This window comes from Odocoileus virginianus, chromosome 3 (assembly GCF_023699985.2).
Source record: "Odocoileus virginianus isolate 20LAN1187 ecotype Illinois chromosome 3, Ovbor_1.2, whole genome shotgun sequence".
Taxonomy (NCBI): Eukaryota; Metazoa; Chordata; class Mammalia; order Artiodactyla; family Cervidae; genus Odocoileus; species Odocoileus virginianus.
Window position 1 is genome coordinate 16,852,227 of NC_069676.1, and position 18,545 is coordinate 16,870,771.

Sequence of the window (18,545 nt, forward strand, 5' to 3'; positions counted from 1 at the left end):
CCTCACCTCTCATCTCCCTCAGGACCTCCTGTTCTTTACATTACAACTGACATCCCATTTCATATACCGTCTACCTCTCCCACTGCTGTCACACCTACTGCTGTATCCTGGGTACTGGCTGAATGAATGACACATTCATGAATATTGGGGGGGCCAGCCTCACACCACGTGGACCCTGCTGTCTCACATGTGTCCGATGGCTGCCCACCATCCCTGGCTCAGGTGTCACAAGAACTGGGCAGAGGCTGGGAGGGCAGGGGGAGAGGGCCTCGCCCGAGGGAGACCCGAAAGCCTTGGGGGCCAGACGTCTGTGTGGACACAAGCTTCAGATGTCCAGCTCTGTAAGGAAACTTCCTCCATCCTGGAGGCAGAAAGCAGGGGTCATGGGGCCAGGCCATGTGCCACCCTTTGGGGAGGAACCACGCCTGTTCCCTCCTGGAGGGGGCACCCAGAGCCCACCCCAGCCTGGAGACCGCTGCCCGCCTCCCTGGCACCCGCTCAGAAAAGAAGACAAAAGAAGACGCTGCAACCACCTGGAGCTGTAATCGCAGTGCTCACGAGCCTTTAATTCATTATGAACCTAGAGGCAGGGGAATTAGGCAAAAATACAGCGCATCCTTCATCTCAGGTGGAAAAAAATCAGGGTGGGTGGGAGTTCGTGTTTCTTGCTTTCACACACAGACACAGATATACCTTCATGGGGAAAGCGCGCTCCCCCTTTGCTGCCCCACTGCCTGTCTGCACAAGTGGTCCAGGAACCCGCCACGGATGGGGTGGAACCCTGAGGGACTGGCCACGGGGGTGGCCCACCTGCCCGACCCGGAGCCACAGGGGCGTCTGCCTGCTTCTTTTTATTCTCTTTACAATATAAATAGCATTTTCAAACTACATATGAACACAGGGACAGCGCCCCGGGGCAGGGGCCTGCTGCATGCAGAGGGAACCCCCACATTCCGCTGACTCCCCGGCACCTCCCGCCGCCCCGCCCGCCCCTCTAGAGCACCTGCCCTTCCCCCCACCAAGGAAGTTTCTCTCCACTTTACTTGGTTCTCTCTGGCCTGGCAACTGTTAGAGCCTCTTTTTTAAACTTAAAAAATCTTTATACAAGCAAATGATGCTTTCAACTCCTCTGTAGGGGACCACGGCGTGGCTGAGATGTGGTGGGGGGCACTGTTCCTCTCCTAGCCCCGAATGAGGAACATGTTTTTCTGCCTGGAAATTCAGCCCACAAGCCTTCCGGGGCAGATTTCCTCCGAGCTGAAAGCCGTGATTCCCTCTAGAGTGCTCTCTCCCCCAGACACACAAATCCACGCGTCACAGAGATCATACAGGATGTACCAGCCCCTCGGGTTGGGGAAGACCCCCTGCACATGTGTGAGCCGCAGCCAGACCCCTGAGGGCCGCCCATCTGCGGCCTCAGCTGGGAGATGGTTCTTCCCGGGGGAAGAAGCAAAAGATGGAGCCACCAGAAGAGAGCGGATTTATTTTGCAAAAGGCCACGCAGGGGGCGAGGGGAGGCCACCAGAGGAGCTGCCAGCCTCGTCCCGCTGCGTGCTGGCCGCGCAGTGCCAGTGGCCCAGACCTGCTCGATCTCACGGCTGGGAGACAGTGAGTGACCTGGCGCCGCCGTCATGCGTGCCCAGGCGTCCTGCTCGCGCCTCCCCGTACCCCCCGGCCTCACCGCTGCTACAGCGCATCCCCACCGCTCGCTCGGGACCAGAAAACACGACAAACAAAAAGCTGAGCTGCTTTTATCTTGGGCAGCTCACCGGGTTCTGAGAAAAAAGGACATTTTGTTTCATTTCGTTTTGTTTTTAAAGCCACAAATCTAGAAAACAACTTTGGGGTATGATTTTTTCCTTTTCCTTTTTTTTTCTTGCATTTTTTTTAAACAATAGGTATTTATAGAAAGAACCTCACAAAGGTGATGTATGTACAGAAGTCACAATCTCCACGGCTGCTCAGGAGGCAGGCAATGCAGTAGCACCTTTTACGAGAAGAAGAGCTCACGTGGTTTACGAATCTGGGTCAAGGGGGTGGCGCGCGCACCCCCGCCGGCCCCCAGAGCCCGCGTGGCCCTGCTCCCTGAGTCCGGGGGCGCGTGCGGCGTCCTGCTCGCTCCTGTCACCGAGGTAGCCTCTCGGGCTGGGAGGCGAGGACAGGGATTCACAGCAAGCAAACGCCAGGGCCCGCCGCGCCTGCCTTGCTGGGCCAAGGGCTCACGGGCGGCCGGCGGTCCTAGTAGGGCGCTCCGGGCCAGCACTGCGCCTGCAGCAGGCTCTCCATGAAGGCCGGGTAGTCCAGGTTCCGCCCTGAGTCCTCTGCGGCGCGAGGGGTGCCCACCCGAGGGCGCTTGGCGGCCTTCACCTCCTCTCCGGAGAAGACGCTCTCCTGCGGGGCCCCTGTGCTGACCGACTATAGGGGAGCAGATGGCGTGGGGGTTAGTGCAGAAAGGGTACTGTGGGCGGAGATCTGTGTCCCCCAAGGTCCAGTCCTATGTTGAAGTCCCGCCCCGCATGGCACAATGGGGTCAGGGGTGATGAGGTCATGAGAGAGTGGCCCTCAAGAACAGGATGAGTGCCCTTATAAGCGACCCCTGAGAGCGCCCTCCCTCTCCACCACGTGAGGACAAAGAAGGCAGGTGTCTGTAAACCAGGGTCTGCCCTCACCAGACCCTGAACCTGTCGGTGCCTTGATCTTGGACTTCCAGCTTCCTGTGAGATTGTTTAAGTTGTCCAGTGTGGTATAGCAGAGAGAATGGACTGAAATACAGGCTGTGTTTGGGGGTCTGGCTGGAACAAATGCCTGCCATGCTGGAGGTCAAAGGCCCTTGGCTGCTGGGGACGGCCCCTCCTGCCTCTGCCTGAACCCCCACCCTGCGAGTGACCCCCCAGGCAGGCAGAGGAGGGGTCTAGCCTCCCACTGGCCCCCTAGCAGGGTGGGAGCCCTGCCGTCCACAGGATGTGGGAGGCAAGGCTGAGCTGCACACAGGCCGTTGGTCTGCCTGGCAGCTCCTGTCCGTCCCCCAGGGAACCTCGCATCTGGGACCCCCACCAGCTCTGACTCAGCTCTTCCACCCACAGCCACAGCCCCTGATCCTCAAAAGTTTGCCTCTGGGTTAAACCCAAAAGAAAGAAGATGGCGAAAAGTCCTGAGAAGAGGCCAGCTTCTCTGGTTCCCTCGGCATCGCCAACGTGCAGCTGCGGTCCACGCTCAGGAGCTGCTGCCTCCTCCTCGCCGGCCGGGCTGACCCTCCCACTGCCCTTCCTGCCTCAAAGCCAGCAAAGGCCAAGACGGGACGTCAAGGCCCCTTGGATGGGTCGCTCCCCAAGGCAGCTGTGCACCCACCCCCACCCCAACTACTGGCCACTTACCAGCCGGGACCGGACCCTCTTGGGGAGCTCCTCGTCCAGGGTGAAGATGTCACCACGCTTCACCGTCAGCTGGGACCCATCCTCGAACTCCACCTGCCAAGGGGATGCAGTTCAGCTCGTGGCCCACCTGGCCCAGCCCCGAGCCCACCCACTCAAGGTCGGCCTGCAGGGCAACCGCTGGGAAAACAGCGCAGGGTCACCCGCCACTGTCTTTGTCGCTGGGATAGGGGGTGATTTTTCTTCTAAGATTTCACACGTCAATAACTTTTCTTCCACAATCATGAGAAAAAACTAGCAACCAATTTCTTTTTTTTTTTTAATCAGGAACACTGAATTGTACATTTAAAAAAATGGTGAAAGCAGTAAATTTCGTTAAGTATGTTCTACCACACACACAGAAAATCGAGAAGACATCTGGGACAGTTAGAAGGCCTTCCTGCCTGAACTGACCTCAGAGGCTAGCTCCACAGTCCCCAAAGGACCCTGCTGAGGGCCCCACCCCAGCCCATACCTGGCAGACAGCACCCCCTCACCTGATAGATGTGGCTGGTCACAGAGGAAATGAATTTGGCCCTGTAGAGGTTGCCGTCAGTCCACCGGAGCTCCACAAACTCGCCCTCGGGTGGCGGGCCCAAGCGGGCACAGTCTCTACTCTGTGGAGGGAAGGATGGGACGAGGTGAGGGCCGCCCTTGGCCTTGGTCACCACGCTGGCCTGGGCTAAGAAAGGTCCCAGCCAGAAGAAGGCGGTGGTCTCAGCTTCAATTGTCAGGGCAAGCTGTGGGCGGGTGCCCAGGGGTCTGCTGCCACCCCTGCCCTGGGGCCCACCCTCGTGCAGGCAGAGCCTTCCAGTAGGAAACTCCCGTGAGGAATCGGGCCCCCTCCCAGCAGTGCCTGCCCTGCGCCTGCGCCGCCCCTGCCGCGCCCCTCGCCGCTCACAGTGATGCTCTCTGGATACAGGTTGTCGCTGTAGGACCCGTCATCAAAGTTCACTTCGTAGAAGGTCTGCGTGGTGGTGCCGATGACGCGGCACCGGTAGTAAAGCCCGTTGCGGTTCTTGGTGATGACCACCTGGCCTAAGGACACGGCCCTCATGACCTGGACCTGAGGGTGGAGGGGCTGTCAGAACACAGCGGGACAGAGGGGCAGGGGAACAGACTAGGGGGCAGGCGGGCACTCACACGGTGGCCCCCCGACTTGTGCTTGAAGCAGGTGATGGAGACGACGTAGGGCCAGTCGTCCGGCTCCATGAGGACACCAGCGGCATGGGCGCAGGTCACGTGGAAGGAGGTGGAGCAGTGCTCGCAGGAGCATTGGATGCAGGCACCTGACACCTTCTTCATCCGCTTCCGGCAGTACACACATTTCTGTGGGGACACGGCAGAGGGAATGGGGCTCCGGCTGGTACCTCTGCCCCCTGGGGCTGCGAGCCCCTGCCCTACTGGGCCCCTAGGTCTGTCTCCTGGGAATGACTCTGAAATCTGAAGCTGGAGTGCAGGGGCCTAGCCCCATGGAGGGGTCATCCCGGGAGAGTCTTGACCACCCCAGGCCCACCAATCCAGCCTGCAGCTGGCCCCCAGGAGCATCTCTAGACCTCTTTTCCACCAGCCCCTCCACATAGCTGGCTGAAGAGGCAGCTTGCTACCACGCAGAGGGACCCTGAAAACAGGATGCTCAGTGAGAGAAGCAGACACAGAAAGACAGGGTGTGATTCCACTGATGGGAAACGTCCAGAACAGGCCAATCCACAGACAGGCAGTGGGGTTAGCGGTTTTCAGGGTCTGGGGTTGGGGGGGAGTGGTTGGCAGTCACCCAATGGGGGGGGCGGCGGATTTCTTTCTGCAGTGATGGAATGTTCTGGAACTAGCTAGAGATGATGGTTACCTAAATCTGTGAATGTAGTTAAAGCCACTGAAATGGGGATTAAAAAAAAAACATAATGGGAGATTTTATCTTAATTTTGAATGAAAGATGCTGCAGTGCAGCCCTTCATAAGGAGGGGTAGGGGGCCCACACTGTGGGAACACCCGCCTGGGTGGCCTGCTCTGCTGGGGGTCAGCTCCCAAGCCATCAACACTGCATCCATGCCCACACCCTGCCGCCACTCAGCAGCCACCTGTCGATGACTCTGGGCCTTTAATAAGCCGGCCTTTATCGCTCTGTAAACCACGTTCAAAAGCCAGAGAAGCCCCACAGCAAGGGCGCTGTGGGAGTGCAGCCCCGTGCCGATCGATGGCAATGAGATCTCATTATTAAACTGTCGATCCCCGATTCTCCAGCTGGCCTGTGGCGGGGAGGGAGACATGTGACATGGCCCTTGAGAATGGGGCGCTGCACCAGAAGGCAGAAACCCCACAGCAAGGCCCAGGAGGGGCCTGACAGTTTGGCCGGTAGTGGCATCTCGTCACTGAGTTTCCACATCCTAAGGAAAGTGCGCTAGGCCCCCAAGGGGCCGTATGCCAGGCGATGAACTCAGGGCTGCCTTAAGCGTGAGTCCTGGGTCTGCATCTCCCTCACTGGAGGCTGTGAGGTGGGGGCAGGAGATGGGGGTGGGGGGATGATACAGGATGGACCGTGGGAGAAGGCTGAGGGCCACAGCTGGTGTGCCATCAGCCATGGAGGCCGCAAGGCACAGTCATGTCTCAGGCCTTTCCCCTCTCAAGTCATTTCCTGCCACCTCTTGCCTTCCTGCCAATTTTGGCAGACACCCACCTTCCCTCCCATCAAGATGTGACACTTCAAGGCAGAGCTGAGGAGAAGGGCAGAGCTGGTCTAAGCACCTGCCCTGACAGCCTCACTTCTACTGCCCCCTAAGCTGACCCGGGCTGGTGAGGGGGTGAACACCAGGCTCAGGCTACCAGCCGGCTGGAGCAGCCACCACTCACCAGGACCAGCAGCCAGAGAATCCTGAGGACAGAAGGATGGGCGGATGACCAGGCATGACCGTCCCCAAGCCTGCGGCTGGCATGTGGCCCCCAAGAAGGCAGGCGGGTGGCCGGGCAAGCAGGAGTTAACTGCCAGCTTCCTTGTGAGGCTCCATTAGGCAGTACAAGCAAGCCTCGTGTAAAAGGATTTTTAATTCATCGTTACAAGTGCCGGTAATGAAGAGGCTGCAAGCTGGAAATGTCAGATGATCCATAAAGCGTCTGGGAGGGAGGCTCTATCCGGCGCCGCGCACCGTGCCATCACTCCACCTGAGTAATGAGGCCTCTGCTGCCCGCGTTCCTGCAGGAATCACTGCTGCTGCAGCCTCTTCCTAACACCCATCCTGACCCGGTGGGGCTGGCACTGGCCTGAGCCCACGGTTCCTGACCAGGCCCCTTCCCCTCCCACATGGCTCCCGCCAGCCACCCACTCTGCCCTGCCCGGAGGCCCCGCACCGAGGGGCTCCAGGGTGGTAACTCTGAGCCTTCACTTGGGCCTCCTCACCAGACTCACCAATTGCAGCCCTGTTTCTCTGCCTCCTGCCTGCTGGAGGCCTGGAGGAGCCTCTGTACCCAGGCCCTGTGCCAGGCAGCTGGGAAATAAACCAGGCAAGAAGAACAGCCAGGATGCTCTCCATACCCCCGGCCAATGATCCATCTCCTGGGGGCCGTAAGACACATCCCACTCCCCACATGTCCCCCACAAGGCCACCCTGCAGACTCATAGGTGGTGATGACCTGAGAGCAGGTGCTGGTGCTCAGATGGCATCATCAGCACTTCCTGCTGTGGCCCAGTTCATGCTCCCCATGCGGGGGACTGTCAGCAGCCCCATTTTATGGAGAAGAAGACTGAGCACAGACAGGTCAAGAAATCTGTCTGGATCACACAGCTGGCTGGTAACAGAGCTGAGAATGAAAGTCAGCGCTGCTTACTGACTGCGCCCACTGCCCCGAAGGCTCCCCCAGATTGGGGGAGGGTGGGCAGACATTATCAGCAAGAACCGGAAGAGTGAAACTTGCAAGACCACTCCTACCCAAGGACGGCTGTGATCCTCAGAGGAGCCAGAGACAGTGTTCCCACAGCTGAGGAGCAAAACAGGCAAAACAGCCGTTTAAAAATGGGCAAAGGACTTGCCTAGGTATTTCTCTAAGAAAACACACAGATGGCCATCAGGCATGTAAGCAGATGTCAACATCAGTAATTATCTGGGAAGTGCAAATCAAAACCACCTGTTAGAATGGCCACCATCAAGAAGACACGAGATAACAAGTATTGGCGAGGACAGAGAGAAAAGGGAACCCTCCCGCACTGCTAGTCAGAACCCACATTGGTGTAGCTGCTATGGAACACAGTACGGTGGTTCCTCAAAAAGTTAAAAACAGAACTACCATATGATCTGGCAATTCCACTCATGGGTTTTTTGGTGAAGGAAACAAAATCACTATCTTGAAAAGATATCTGCACCCCCATGTTCAGGGCAGCACTGGTTACAACAGACACAACCTGGAAACAACCTAAGCATCCGTGGAGAGAAAATGGATGAAGACATAGAGTAGAAACACAATGGAATGTTACTCACCCATGAAAAAGAAGGAAATCATGCCATCTGCAGCCACACAGATGGACACTGAGGACATTATGCTCAGTGAAATAAGCTAGCCACCTGCTGCGTATCTCCATGTCCAGGAGGAAGCAAAAACAAACTTACAGAAGCAGAGAGGAGAGGTGGTTTCTGGGGCTGAGGGAAGGAAAACTGGCAGGTGCTATTTAATGTGTGTGAATTTTCAGTTATGCCTGATGAAGACCTTCTTGGCTATTATGTTCTTAAAATTCTATTTGGCCGCTGATTGCAAGTTAATCAAGAAAGAACTGGGCAGAGCGCAGGAGGCTTTTTCTGTGTAAAAAGCAGGAAATGGAGCCACCCCCTGCCTACTCAAAGAGTAACTTGCTGGCCACACTGAAACCACCTCCTGGCTCCGCGGCAGCTACCCCACACCCACCGGGGCAGCTCTCAAGGGCCCCTACCAGCTTCCACCGCTGCTCGGGAATGCCGCTGATGTCCACCGGGTGGCGCTCCATCACGTTCAGGAACCGCACTTCCGGGACGGCGATGGCGCAGATCACGTGGACCCACCTGGGGGAGGAGCCGAAGGGGTCAGGGGTCACAGGTGCACCCTGTCCCCTCTAGGGTCATCTCAAAGCTGTGGGCACGGGCCTGCCAAGCCAACAGGACCTCATCTGCTCCTGCCGGTCCTGCTCCTGCCCCCGAGTTGCCCCTCAGGTACCCCCGTCCCCTAGAAGGGGCCCTTCCACCCACCTCCGGTCGGTCGTCATCTGCAGGGCGCCTCCCCGGAGGTTGCATAGGCAGCACTCCTGCGGGGACCAGACAACTCGTTGAGAGGTGTGCAGGGCAGGACCGCCCGCCTGCTGCTCCGGAATCTGCTCCGGCCCCCGCCAGCGGTCCTTACATTTCACACTAGCGGCCACCGAAGCGATGGGCTCCACCCGAGACCCAAGGAGGTGAGGCAGCCAGCCCAAGGTCTCCCCGCGGGATCGGGCGAGCCCGGGGCCCAGGCCCGGCTCCCCCACGGGCCGCGCCGGCTTTCAGAGCACCACCCCAGCTGCAGGGGCGAGTTACCGCAGTCCAGGCGTGGGCCGTGCACCGGGAACACGTCCAGCCCTCGTTGACCAGCTCCGGGCGGATGCCGTAGCAACCTAGAAGACAGGGCAAGCCCGTCTGTCACCATGGCTGTGGGCAGGCTGTCAAAGCCCGGTGGGGGGAGGGCGGGGGGTTCCGGATACAGTAACTGCGCTCACCACCTGCTCGGCCTCAATCCGGACCACTGCACACAGAGCCTGAGAAAGTCTGGAAAGGGATGGGGAAGGACAGCAGGCTCCCCACCAGCCCCTGCCGCCAGAGCTCCTCCGAGTCTGGAGGTTCAGCCTGGCCCTTGCCCACTACCCCTGTCTGGGAGGAGCTGAGAGTGCAGCAAGGGGCCGAGACTTTGCATAAGATACAAAGTGGGCCTTAGGAATCCGCAGTTTAGAACCCACTGCTTCTGAAAGCACAGTAAGACTCTGGAGTTACCCAGGGAGTCATCTGTGGGATGTGGCTGAGTTCACAGATGGGGAGGGGGGATGGAGGAGGGGTGGAGGGCCATGCCCCCGGGCCCTGCCTCATTGGTGCTGCCACCCAGCAATACTGCAGGGACCCTCAAGCAGCTGGGGCTTGTTGCCCACCAAACTGGGGCTCTGAAGTCTGAAAGGGCCGTTAACCAGTACCAAGGGGTCCCCAGGGCAACTCCAGGAGAGAGTAGGACAGCAGGAAGGAGGCTGTGTCCTCACTGAGGCCCTGAGCGCCAGCAAGGTACCTGAGAGGCCCCTGCTCTGTCCCCTGGGCCCTCAGCCGAAGTCTGACCCGGGGGTGTGGTCCTGGCTCCTGGAGGAAGTGGGGGCTCCCCCTCTGTCCAGTGCCAGGTCCCAAAGGAGATGCCTGTGCTGAGCCTTCTGTCTCCTAAGCCTTCTCTCCACTGACACAGCTGAGCGGGGCCCCTCAAGGGAAGCAGGATGGTAGGCTCCACTGCTGCCACCCGCACCCCCCACCCCCATACCCAGGGATCATGTCTCATAGATAGACCCCAGTCAGGAGACAAAGCCAGCTCCAGGCAGGCCTTGGCAGGGGCAGGTGCCAGACAGAGATGTATGGCCAGCTTCCTCTACAGGCCACACTGAAATTAAGCATCTCCAGGAAGCTTTCTCCCCATCCTGGACCACAGTCTGATGTTTGCCACCCCCTTCCACCCAAGAAGGGAACAGACATCCATCTTCCTGTCTCTATAGGTCGAGTTTCAGGATTTGGGGGGGAGGTGTTGGTGGAGGGGATCACCAATGGCAGAGATAAATCAGTCCCCTGGACCTCTGCAGAATCTCGGCTTTACCATCAATTCCAGCCTCAGCCCCAAGGCACAGCATTTAAAAGCGTCACAGTCCCTGATGGGGACCTGATCTGCTGCCCCTTCGGGCCCTGGGAGGGGAGGGCAGGCCACAGCGGAACATTCTAGAAGTAAGTGTCAGGAAGGCCTACCTTGACTGGGGGACAGCAGGATGTCTGCCCCCCAAGGATGGAGACCCCGATCCCATGACACCAGGTCCTGCTATATGCCGGAAGCAGCAGCCAGAGGGAGGGGCGGCCCTGCCCCGCAGACACTCTGCCCACCTGCAGCCCCCCAGGTATTGGCCCAGCACTCACTGGCATGGACCTGCAGGCAGCACTTGGCACAGGCGATCAGCGGGCTGGTCCCGTCATCGCCGATGTAGGAGTTGGCGGGGAGTGGCTCTGTGTTCTCCCCGCTGGCTGTGAAACACATCTCGGGGATCAGCGGCCGCGTCTTCTGGCTGCTTCTGGAAGGTGGGATGGCCGAGGGGCCCTCCCCGAGGGCGGCCTGGGGAGCCTCCTTCTCAGTCTGCAGGGACTGCAGGAAGGGACGCTTTCAACAGAGAGGCCAGCCTGGGGCAGGCGGGGCCTCCAGCCCCAGCTCACCCCTACTGGGACACCTGTGGCTGCCCCACCACAAGTTCTCCCTGACACTCTCCCAGCCCGCAGCCCTGCTTCAGAAGCCCCCTGAGAGATCCTCTAGACAGTCAGATCGTGTCCCACCCACCCACAAGCTCTCCCACTTAGAGTTACGTCCAGACCCAGCACAGACGCCACCCCACAGTCCTTGACCAGCTTGCCTCCACTGCCCTGGGCTTGCTCTGCTCCAGCCACAGGGGCCTCCTCGCTGTCCCCCCCCCCCAACACCCCAAATGCCACACTGGGTCCTGCCCAAGCGCCTTCGCACGTGCCGTTCCCACTGCCTGGGGTGCTCATCTCTCACTCACATGACCAGCAGCCCCCAAGCCTTTGAGCACTATCGGCCTTGTGGTCCTGACCATCACCTGATGCCATGTTACCTGTGTATCTACACTTATGACTTGCACGCCATGACAGCTGTACCCCAGTCCCCCAAGCCACCCAGATCCAATCAGATGAAGAGCCTGTGATGAAAAACCCAGCAACACTGGGCCTGTCACAGGACGGCGGGGCTCCCAGACGAGCCTCCCCAGCACCCCCAGAGTGAAGGGAGGACTCTGCCCAGCTCGAGCAGAAGGAAAGCAGTCACCAGGACCACTGGTCAGACGAACTGTATGTGCGTGTATGGGGGGGTCCACCTTGGATGAGGGGACTGGCTAGTTTCCAAACAGGCACAGCATCCAGCCATAGCTCTTCCTATGACGCAGGACGAGCAGAGCCTGGCCCTGATGCTGAGGGCTGCGGCCATGGGCATGATTAAGTTCAGTCACGATGCTTCACTTAGCCACTGGAATTAAGGAGATGCACCTTTTAAGAAGACATTCCCAGTGCTGACGCCAGCAGCACCGAGGAGGTCAGGCCTGGAGATGTCCGGATGGTACATCTTACTTGTTTCCACCACCAGGTGTTGAATCGCTTAGGGATGGCAGGTCCCAGCCGTTCAGAGCAACAGGGCCCTGGAGACAGGCATGCCACCCCAGCATGGTGCACAGACCTCAGTCAGCCCAGCTAATGCATGGAAAACATCTGGCACTAGGTTAGGAGCTGGGGATCACAAAGCAAATGAGATCTGATTCTGTCCTCCAGGGCTGATAAACAGAGGGCAGGAGCAAAAGCAGAGGTGGGCCCGAGTCAGCCAGGGATGCAGATCCAGGAAGGCTTCCTGGAAGAGGTGGCAAGTGGGATGGAACTAAAGAATGCACAGAAATCCATCTGGCCAGGCAGGGGGCTGGGTGGGTACGTGGGAGATGCTGGGCAACAGCACAGGGCGTGCTATGTGGGGGTGGGGGCAGATGTCACAGGAGAGGATGGCTGTGGGCATGTGGAGAGGCCGAGGACCAGGCATTTCCATCTGGGCCACGCGTGGCTGTGATGAGATGCTAACAGGAAGGGCAGGAGGCAGGCAGCGGTCAGGGCTAGGGAGGGAGCCAGGGCAGGAGACAGGTGAAGAAGGGAACCTGGCAGTGGACAGTTCAGGGCAGAATGCAGGGAGAAGCCAGGTTCACGGCTTGGGGACTCAGGACAGAGTGGGGGCTGTGTCTGGGCCAGGCCACATGGGGAGTCTTTGCCTGGCCCAGCCCACCATCACCAGCCCCATGCTGGTCGGGCTTCCAGACTCCTGCTCACTACGCAGGCCCTTCCCTGGCCCCACTCCTGGGCCCCCGAGTCAGGCTGAGGGCCTCTCAGAGAACAGCACTCCCTGCACTCATATCCTCTTTGATACCTGTGAGTAAGTTTCCTTCCAGTGGAAATTCAGACCCCAGGCTCTCTCCCCGTAGCCCTCACTGGGGCCTTAGCTTCATGCCCCGCCAGCCAGGTTCCCCCCTGAGCCCATTGTGGCCCCCAAAGCAATGGGTTCTTGGTCCCCGACACCCTCTCTTCAGGGGGCAAGGGCTGGCTTCTGGCGGGGCGCCCACAGGAGCAGGCGGACAAGCCTGGCTTGGTGTGGACCTGGGGTCCCACGGCGCCGGCTCACCTGGCTGTACGGGTAGAAGAGCGTGCAGATGGCGCAGTAGGGTTCCGTCAGGGCGGCTGCCGCGTTGAACTTCCTCTCGGCCTGGAAGTTGGACGCCTTGTTCTTCCACTGCAGGGACAGCAACGACCTCAAGGCCTCAGGGTCACCCACATCCTCGTCCCCAGAGAAAGGGAAGGCTTCTGGAGTAAAGGGGAGTGGGGAGGGGCGTCAGCAGTGGGAACCCGCCCCGCCAGGCGTGCTCGGGGGTGGGTCCCCGGCGCAGGGCCAGTCCCGTCTGGGGACAGGACGCAGTGTGGTCGGGCCATGGCAAGGGGGCAGAGACCCCTGGAGTCGGGTGGGGACACCGTCGCCCCCACGTCCCGTACGATGGAGGCCACCAACAGATATCCCGCCACCTGTCACTGGGCGGGCTTCTGCTGACCGTGGCTCCGGCTGGCTGTCCCGGAGCCCCCACGGCCCGTTCCGCGTTCCCTGAGGACACTGGGGCGCCGTCCACCCTTGTCTATGTTGGTGGTCCCCAGGGACCCGCCCAAGAAGCAAGGTGCTCATTTATGGGGCCTGGGGCTGTAGAATAGGCAGGGGACACTTCAGCCCTGAGGCACTTGGGGAGAGGGTCTGACGCTGCGTGGGGGCGCTGGGGTGGGAGTGAGCGGGCTGGATGGGCGGGCAGCAGCGGAAGGCGGGCCAGGGACCCAGCAGAGCCAGGGACACCCCCACTCACCCTCGTCACTCGAGGCCTCCTGCTTGACCACGGACAGTGGGGACCGGGTGGGCGGCCTGCCCAGGGGGTGGCGCCGGCTCTTCTTGATCTCCATTTTCAACTTGGAAAAGGTGGACGGATTCTAAAACAGCATAGGAGGCCTCTGAGGGGGCAGCTCTGGGGCCAGAAGAAGGGACTGCTCACTGGGGCCAGAGCCCGGTTCCAAAGGACCCCAGAGTCCCCAGTCGGGGGCAGGAGACCCCAGGAAAGTGCCGTCCAGATCTGTGGTGGTTGCTAAACCACATCTGTGTCACTGGCCTCTGGATGGGAGCCACAGGGCCCATTTAGGACGAGCGAGGCCATGGTGGGCACACAGGGGTGGGGGAAGCCCCAGCCTGTACCCACTGCCCCTTTACCTGCCCCTCGCTGGCTCCGCTCTCCTCCTCAGGCCCCGTCAGCTCCATGGGGGTGGCCTGCTCCTTCCAGGTGGGGCCCTTCTGGGCAAAGTGCTCCGAGGCCTGCTGGCAGGACACACGGCCCTTGTGGCCGGTAGGGCCAGGCCGAGGTACCACGTACAGCATGGGGATGACAGGGCGTGGCTTTGCCTCTGGCTCCTCGCCGGGGGCCTTGGGGGGCACCACATTGAGGGGCGGTGGCGGGAGGCTCTCCTCGGCAGCCTCAAGGCCAGGGGCCGGTCCCGGGATCTCCAGCAAGGGTGCCTCCTCGGTGAACTGGGTGGACAGGGGCGGCGGCAGCAGCGGGTGGTGGGGGTGCAGGGAGCCATAGCTCTTCTTCTTCCGGTCACTCTTGGCCTTGGCCAGCCGCAGCTTGCCCCTCCCATCCTCTGCGAGGACAGAAGAGAGATGAGTCAGAGGCAAGGGACCGGGTCACCCCAGGGATCAGTGGCCAGAAGCCCCCTTCCAGCCCCCTTGCCCAAGACAGGCCACCCTCCCCAACCCTGCCCAAGGAACCTGGGCTTTGGGCAGTCCCACCTGCAACCAGGTCCCCTGCCAGGCAGCCTAGCCAGAAGCAGCGGCACCCTGGCCGTGGAGTTCTGCCCCAGGCTCAGGGAACCTTCTGGAAGAGCACCATGTGGTGTCCTCTCACGGGGCGCCGAGTCGAGCTGTCGGCAAGTAGCTGGGGAGGGACCCACTCTAAAGATCCTTCCAAAGGGGAGGGGGCAGAAGCAGGATACGTTTTCTTTTCCTACATCTGGGTTTTCCCTATTTCTATGCCTAACACACATAGCTTGTAGAATTTTTTAAAAGCAAAACCTTAAACGACAAGTGGTTCCACGTGTGAGGGACAGAAGTGTCGTCAGGGCCCGGAACACCCGTTGGCCCCTCAGGGCCAGCACTGGGAGGGCTTCCTGACAGCTGACAGGGCGGGGAAGGAGGTGGGTAGGCAGTGTCTTCAGCGGCATTTTAATTCAGGGCCACAATGGGTATGCAGCTCCTCAAATAAACAGAGCTGAGTGGTGTGGCTGGAGGAGTCACGGCCCCCAAGGACGCCCACGCCGTAGCCCCAGGACCTGAGGACGTGGAACCAGACACTGGCAGTGGGGACTCTACAGATGGGGTGAGCCGAGGATCCCGAGGTGGACCCCACCTACTAACAGAGATCCTCAAAAGCAGAGGATCCCGCTGGGCTCAAGGAGATGCTGGGCTGCTGGCTGTGAGGATGGAGGGAGAGGCTGTGAGCCAGGCAGGCAGTGTCTCTAGAAGCTGGAAAAGGCAGGAGCTAGTGCTCCCTGGAGCCTCCGGAAGGACTAGCCCTGCCCACGCCCGGATCTCAGCCCAGTGGGATCCGTGTGGGACTTTTGACCCTTAGAAACTTCAGACAAAAAGAGAGCTGCTTCCAGGCACCAAGTCCATGGTCATATCATCACACAGTCACTGGGGACGTGTGATGCGTCTCCACAAGGCCTGCACAGCCTCAGGGACCCCTGCCCACAAGGCCAGCAGCCCCAGCACAGCCCCTGGGCTCTGCCTGCCCGCCTGGAGAATGGGCACCGAGTTTAGGCCCTCCCTGCCTGGCCTGCATCCCCATGGTTTTGCAACATCACATGAGGTGTGGCAGTGGTTGATGCCCAGAGGACAAGCTGGTCGTCCTGCTGCTGGTACCCATGAACTGTCAGTGCCGACGTGTCACCATCTGGGCCCCCGCAAACCAGGCTGGGAAAGTAAGGACTGCTCAACGGGAAACACTGGTCCTTCTTCCCGCTAAATCCATGACAGTGGGGTGTGTGACTGGGTCTGGTCAGCCACACGGCATCCACACTGACCTCACGCTATAAAAACCTGTCCAAATGTCACCCCTGTCCCCCAGCCAAACACGACGGCACAGGTGGGACGATGTTTCCGAGGGCAAGGCCATCATTTAGTCCTTGACCATCCCGACCCGGGAAGGGGTCAAACAAGAATCCTTTCTCCCTTCCTCCAGGCAGACCCCTGGCCTGAGCGCTGGGAGGGGGCCAACTCCCAACAGCGGCCCCCACCGGGTGAGCTCAGAGCCAGCCTGGCCCACAGCGATGGCGGCCCCTCCGGCCACTGCTCACCACGGCGCCACAGTGATGGCCGGCCAGCCCGCGGGTCCTGGGCAGGCAGCCACACCTTTCAAGAGATGCTCAGAGGCAGGAGTGCTCACCAGTCCCCATGCCCCCTGGCCCTGAACCTTCCGAGGGCAAGGACACCAGCAGGATCCCTCATGCCTTTGCCTACCCAGAGGGACCACAACCACCAGCATCCCAGGACAGTGTTCTGGTCTAGGAAAGTGCAGACAACCTGCTTCTCCCTGACAGATGCTGGACTTGGAAGGTCCTGCAACAGGTCATCCCTTGTCACCAGAGATGGGAAGGGTGAGACGTGGGGGCACACTACTTATAGAGCTTGGTGACAGCAGCCAGCCCAGGAGGTGGCCGAGGCTGAGGAGATCTACTGACTTACAGAAATGGCACTGGGGCTGCCCAGACATGCAGCAGGGGCTGAGGCTGAGTGGCTTTGTTTTCTGGGGAAACCACCGTCCCCTCCATCTCTCAGACAGCGCAGGCACACGGCTGTTAGTCTGGCCTCAGGGCGGCAGAGGAGGGGGCACACCCAGAGGACTCTGTGAGGGGACTACTGCAGGCCAAGGGGGGCCGCATGTGGAAAGCCCTCAGCTGGCCTGCCTGACAGAGCTGGGATGGCGGCTCCAGGACACAGTCCCTCTCACGTCCTCGGGTGTTGTGGGAGCAGAATGGCAGGGACCCCTCCGCCGGCAGAGGCACGGAGGCCCTTCTGGCACTTCTTTTTTTTTTGCAGGGAGGCACAGGCAAGATCCCCCTGCTGATGGGTCCTGCCAGTGTCCAGGGCTCCCATAACTCCTCCCCCATTGACGTTCTCTCAGGGCCGAGCAGGGGCATGGGGCTGCTACCTGGTTGAGGGGCCCTGCCCCACCTGGCCAGCACTGTGTCCCTCCTGAGCAGAGCCCAGGCCAGGGCGCTGCGCTGGCTGGGGGCACTGGGCAGTACATGGTCTGAGGGTGAATGCTGGCCCTGCCCGCTGCTCACTGCGGAACACAACCGCCTTGGGGTCCTTCCTACAGCCATGACAGGCTGTCGGGCCCGGGGGAAGGGAAGTGACCCAGGATGGCTGCATGTCCCCTCCCCGGCCCTCAGGCAGGATTCTGCCTGGGAGATAGGACAGCACTGTGAGGGATGGGCAGGGGTCAGGGGGACTACAAGCTCTGGGACCAGCCCTCCTGGAGTCCTGGTGCTGCTCCTGCCACCCCCAGCTCCAGAGCTGCAAGAAGGGACAGCGGCCATGCCTGGCCAGAGCTGGCTAAATAGCCAGGCAAGAGGAGGGAGCCCCCGTGGTCCCAGCAGGCCAGGTGGACCTGGGCTGCCTTTCTGCCTTTTGCTTGGGGCTTGGCCCAGGGTTCAGGATGGGGGCAGGGGAAGCTGATAGAGCAGGGTGGGGACACGGGGCAGCCAGGAGGGGAAGCAGCCCCCGTCCCCAGGCCCAGCGACTCATCAGCCAGCCTGGCTCCTCTTGTCTCATGGTGTCCACGCTCCTGCATCCTGCCCACCCCCCGCCTCCTCTGTCAGGCAGCCTCCTGGGTGTGAGTGGCACGTGCTGTCCTGATGCAAACATAGAATAAAGACTCTATCTTCATGCCCAAGGGGGTCGTTACACTCATAGCCTTGAGAGACATTAAGCTGGCATGAAAGGAAGTCTAGAAACCACTTTAAAGTCTTCCACTCGCTCCTGGACATGTTTGCTGACACCCCCAGCTGCGAGCACTTATTTATCTAATGCATTCAGAGCGATCTTCCTCCAAGGGCTCAAGGGACAGCCGCTGACCAGAGTGCGGTTCCCGGCTGTGGGAGCCTCCTGCCACACCCTGAAAGGACCCCTTCCTCTCTCAAAGGGCCTGTGTTGCAGGAGATGCTCCAAAAGTCCAGCTCCTTCTGTTTGGGGACCAGGCTCTGGGTTGGAACAGGGACGGGGTGATGAGTCAGGGAGCAGGGCCGCCTCCCTGGGAACGTCCCCACTCGTCTTGGGTCCACAGCCACATAACATGGAGCTCACCAAAGAATGTGGACCCTGCAGCCCTTTGGAGAAGCCCTGGGGGCCTGGGCTGGGCCCAGAAGTAGAACAGAGGGAGCGGAGCACAGAAGCAATGGAGGCAGGCATGCATTCTGCACAGTCCTGTCTGCAGCACGTCTTACTCTCAAAGGACAGAGCCCACCACCACATCCCCCACTGTTTAGGTGGCAATCTGCTTACAACAGGGAAAACCAGAGAGGAACCGGAGTCTCACCGTGGAAGAGGCCTTGCTGAGCATGGGCATGAGGCCAGCTCTCGGGATCCCGAGACACTGAGGCCAGGGCAGTGTTGCTGCAAGGGGCTGTGTCCAGCAGGTGGTGATGGGGAGAGGGGGTGTCCCTTAACAGTCGATGTGATGAGTTACTAAGATGAGGTCATCATCGGGGTGGGCCCTCTGCCAGCATGACCAGTGTC

General features: G+C 60.2%; 1 protein-coding gene across 2 annotated transcripts in view; it reads right to left on the reverse strand.

Annotated features, from left to right (window-relative positions):
* Nucleotides 1-540: 540 nt before the first annotated feature.
* The window catches only part of KDM4B (lysine demethylase 4B), a 117,850-nt gene continuing 99,845 nt past the window's right edge, over nt 541-18,545 (reverse strand). For both annotated transcript variants that reach the window (XM_070464917.1, XM_070464916.1), the window contains 12 exons: nt 13,962-14,389; nt 13,567-13,687; nt 12,846-13,024; nt 10,547-10,769; nt 8,936-9,012; nt 8,615-8,670; nt 8,323-8,431; nt 4,554-4,739; nt 4,312-4,476; nt 3,908-4,027; nt 3,375-3,467; nt 541-2,415 (listed from right to left, as the gene is read on the reverse strand). In XM_070464917.1, coding sequence (XP_070321018.1) covers nt 2,239-2,415; nt 3,375-3,467; nt 3,908-4,027; nt 4,312-4,476; nt 4,554-4,739; nt 8,323-8,431; nt 8,615-8,670; nt 8,936-9,012; nt 10,547-10,769; nt 12,846-13,024; nt 13,567-13,687; nt 13,962-14,389 — 1,934 coding nt within the window. In that variant the 3' untranslated portion in view covers nt 541-2,238. The remainder of the gene's footprint in view (nt 2,416-3,374; nt 3,468-3,907; nt 4,028-4,311; nt 4,477-4,553; nt 4,740-8,322; nt 8,432-8,614; nt 8,671-8,935; nt 9,013-10,546; nt 10,770-12,845; nt 13,025-13,566; nt 13,688-13,961; nt 14,390-18,545) is intronic.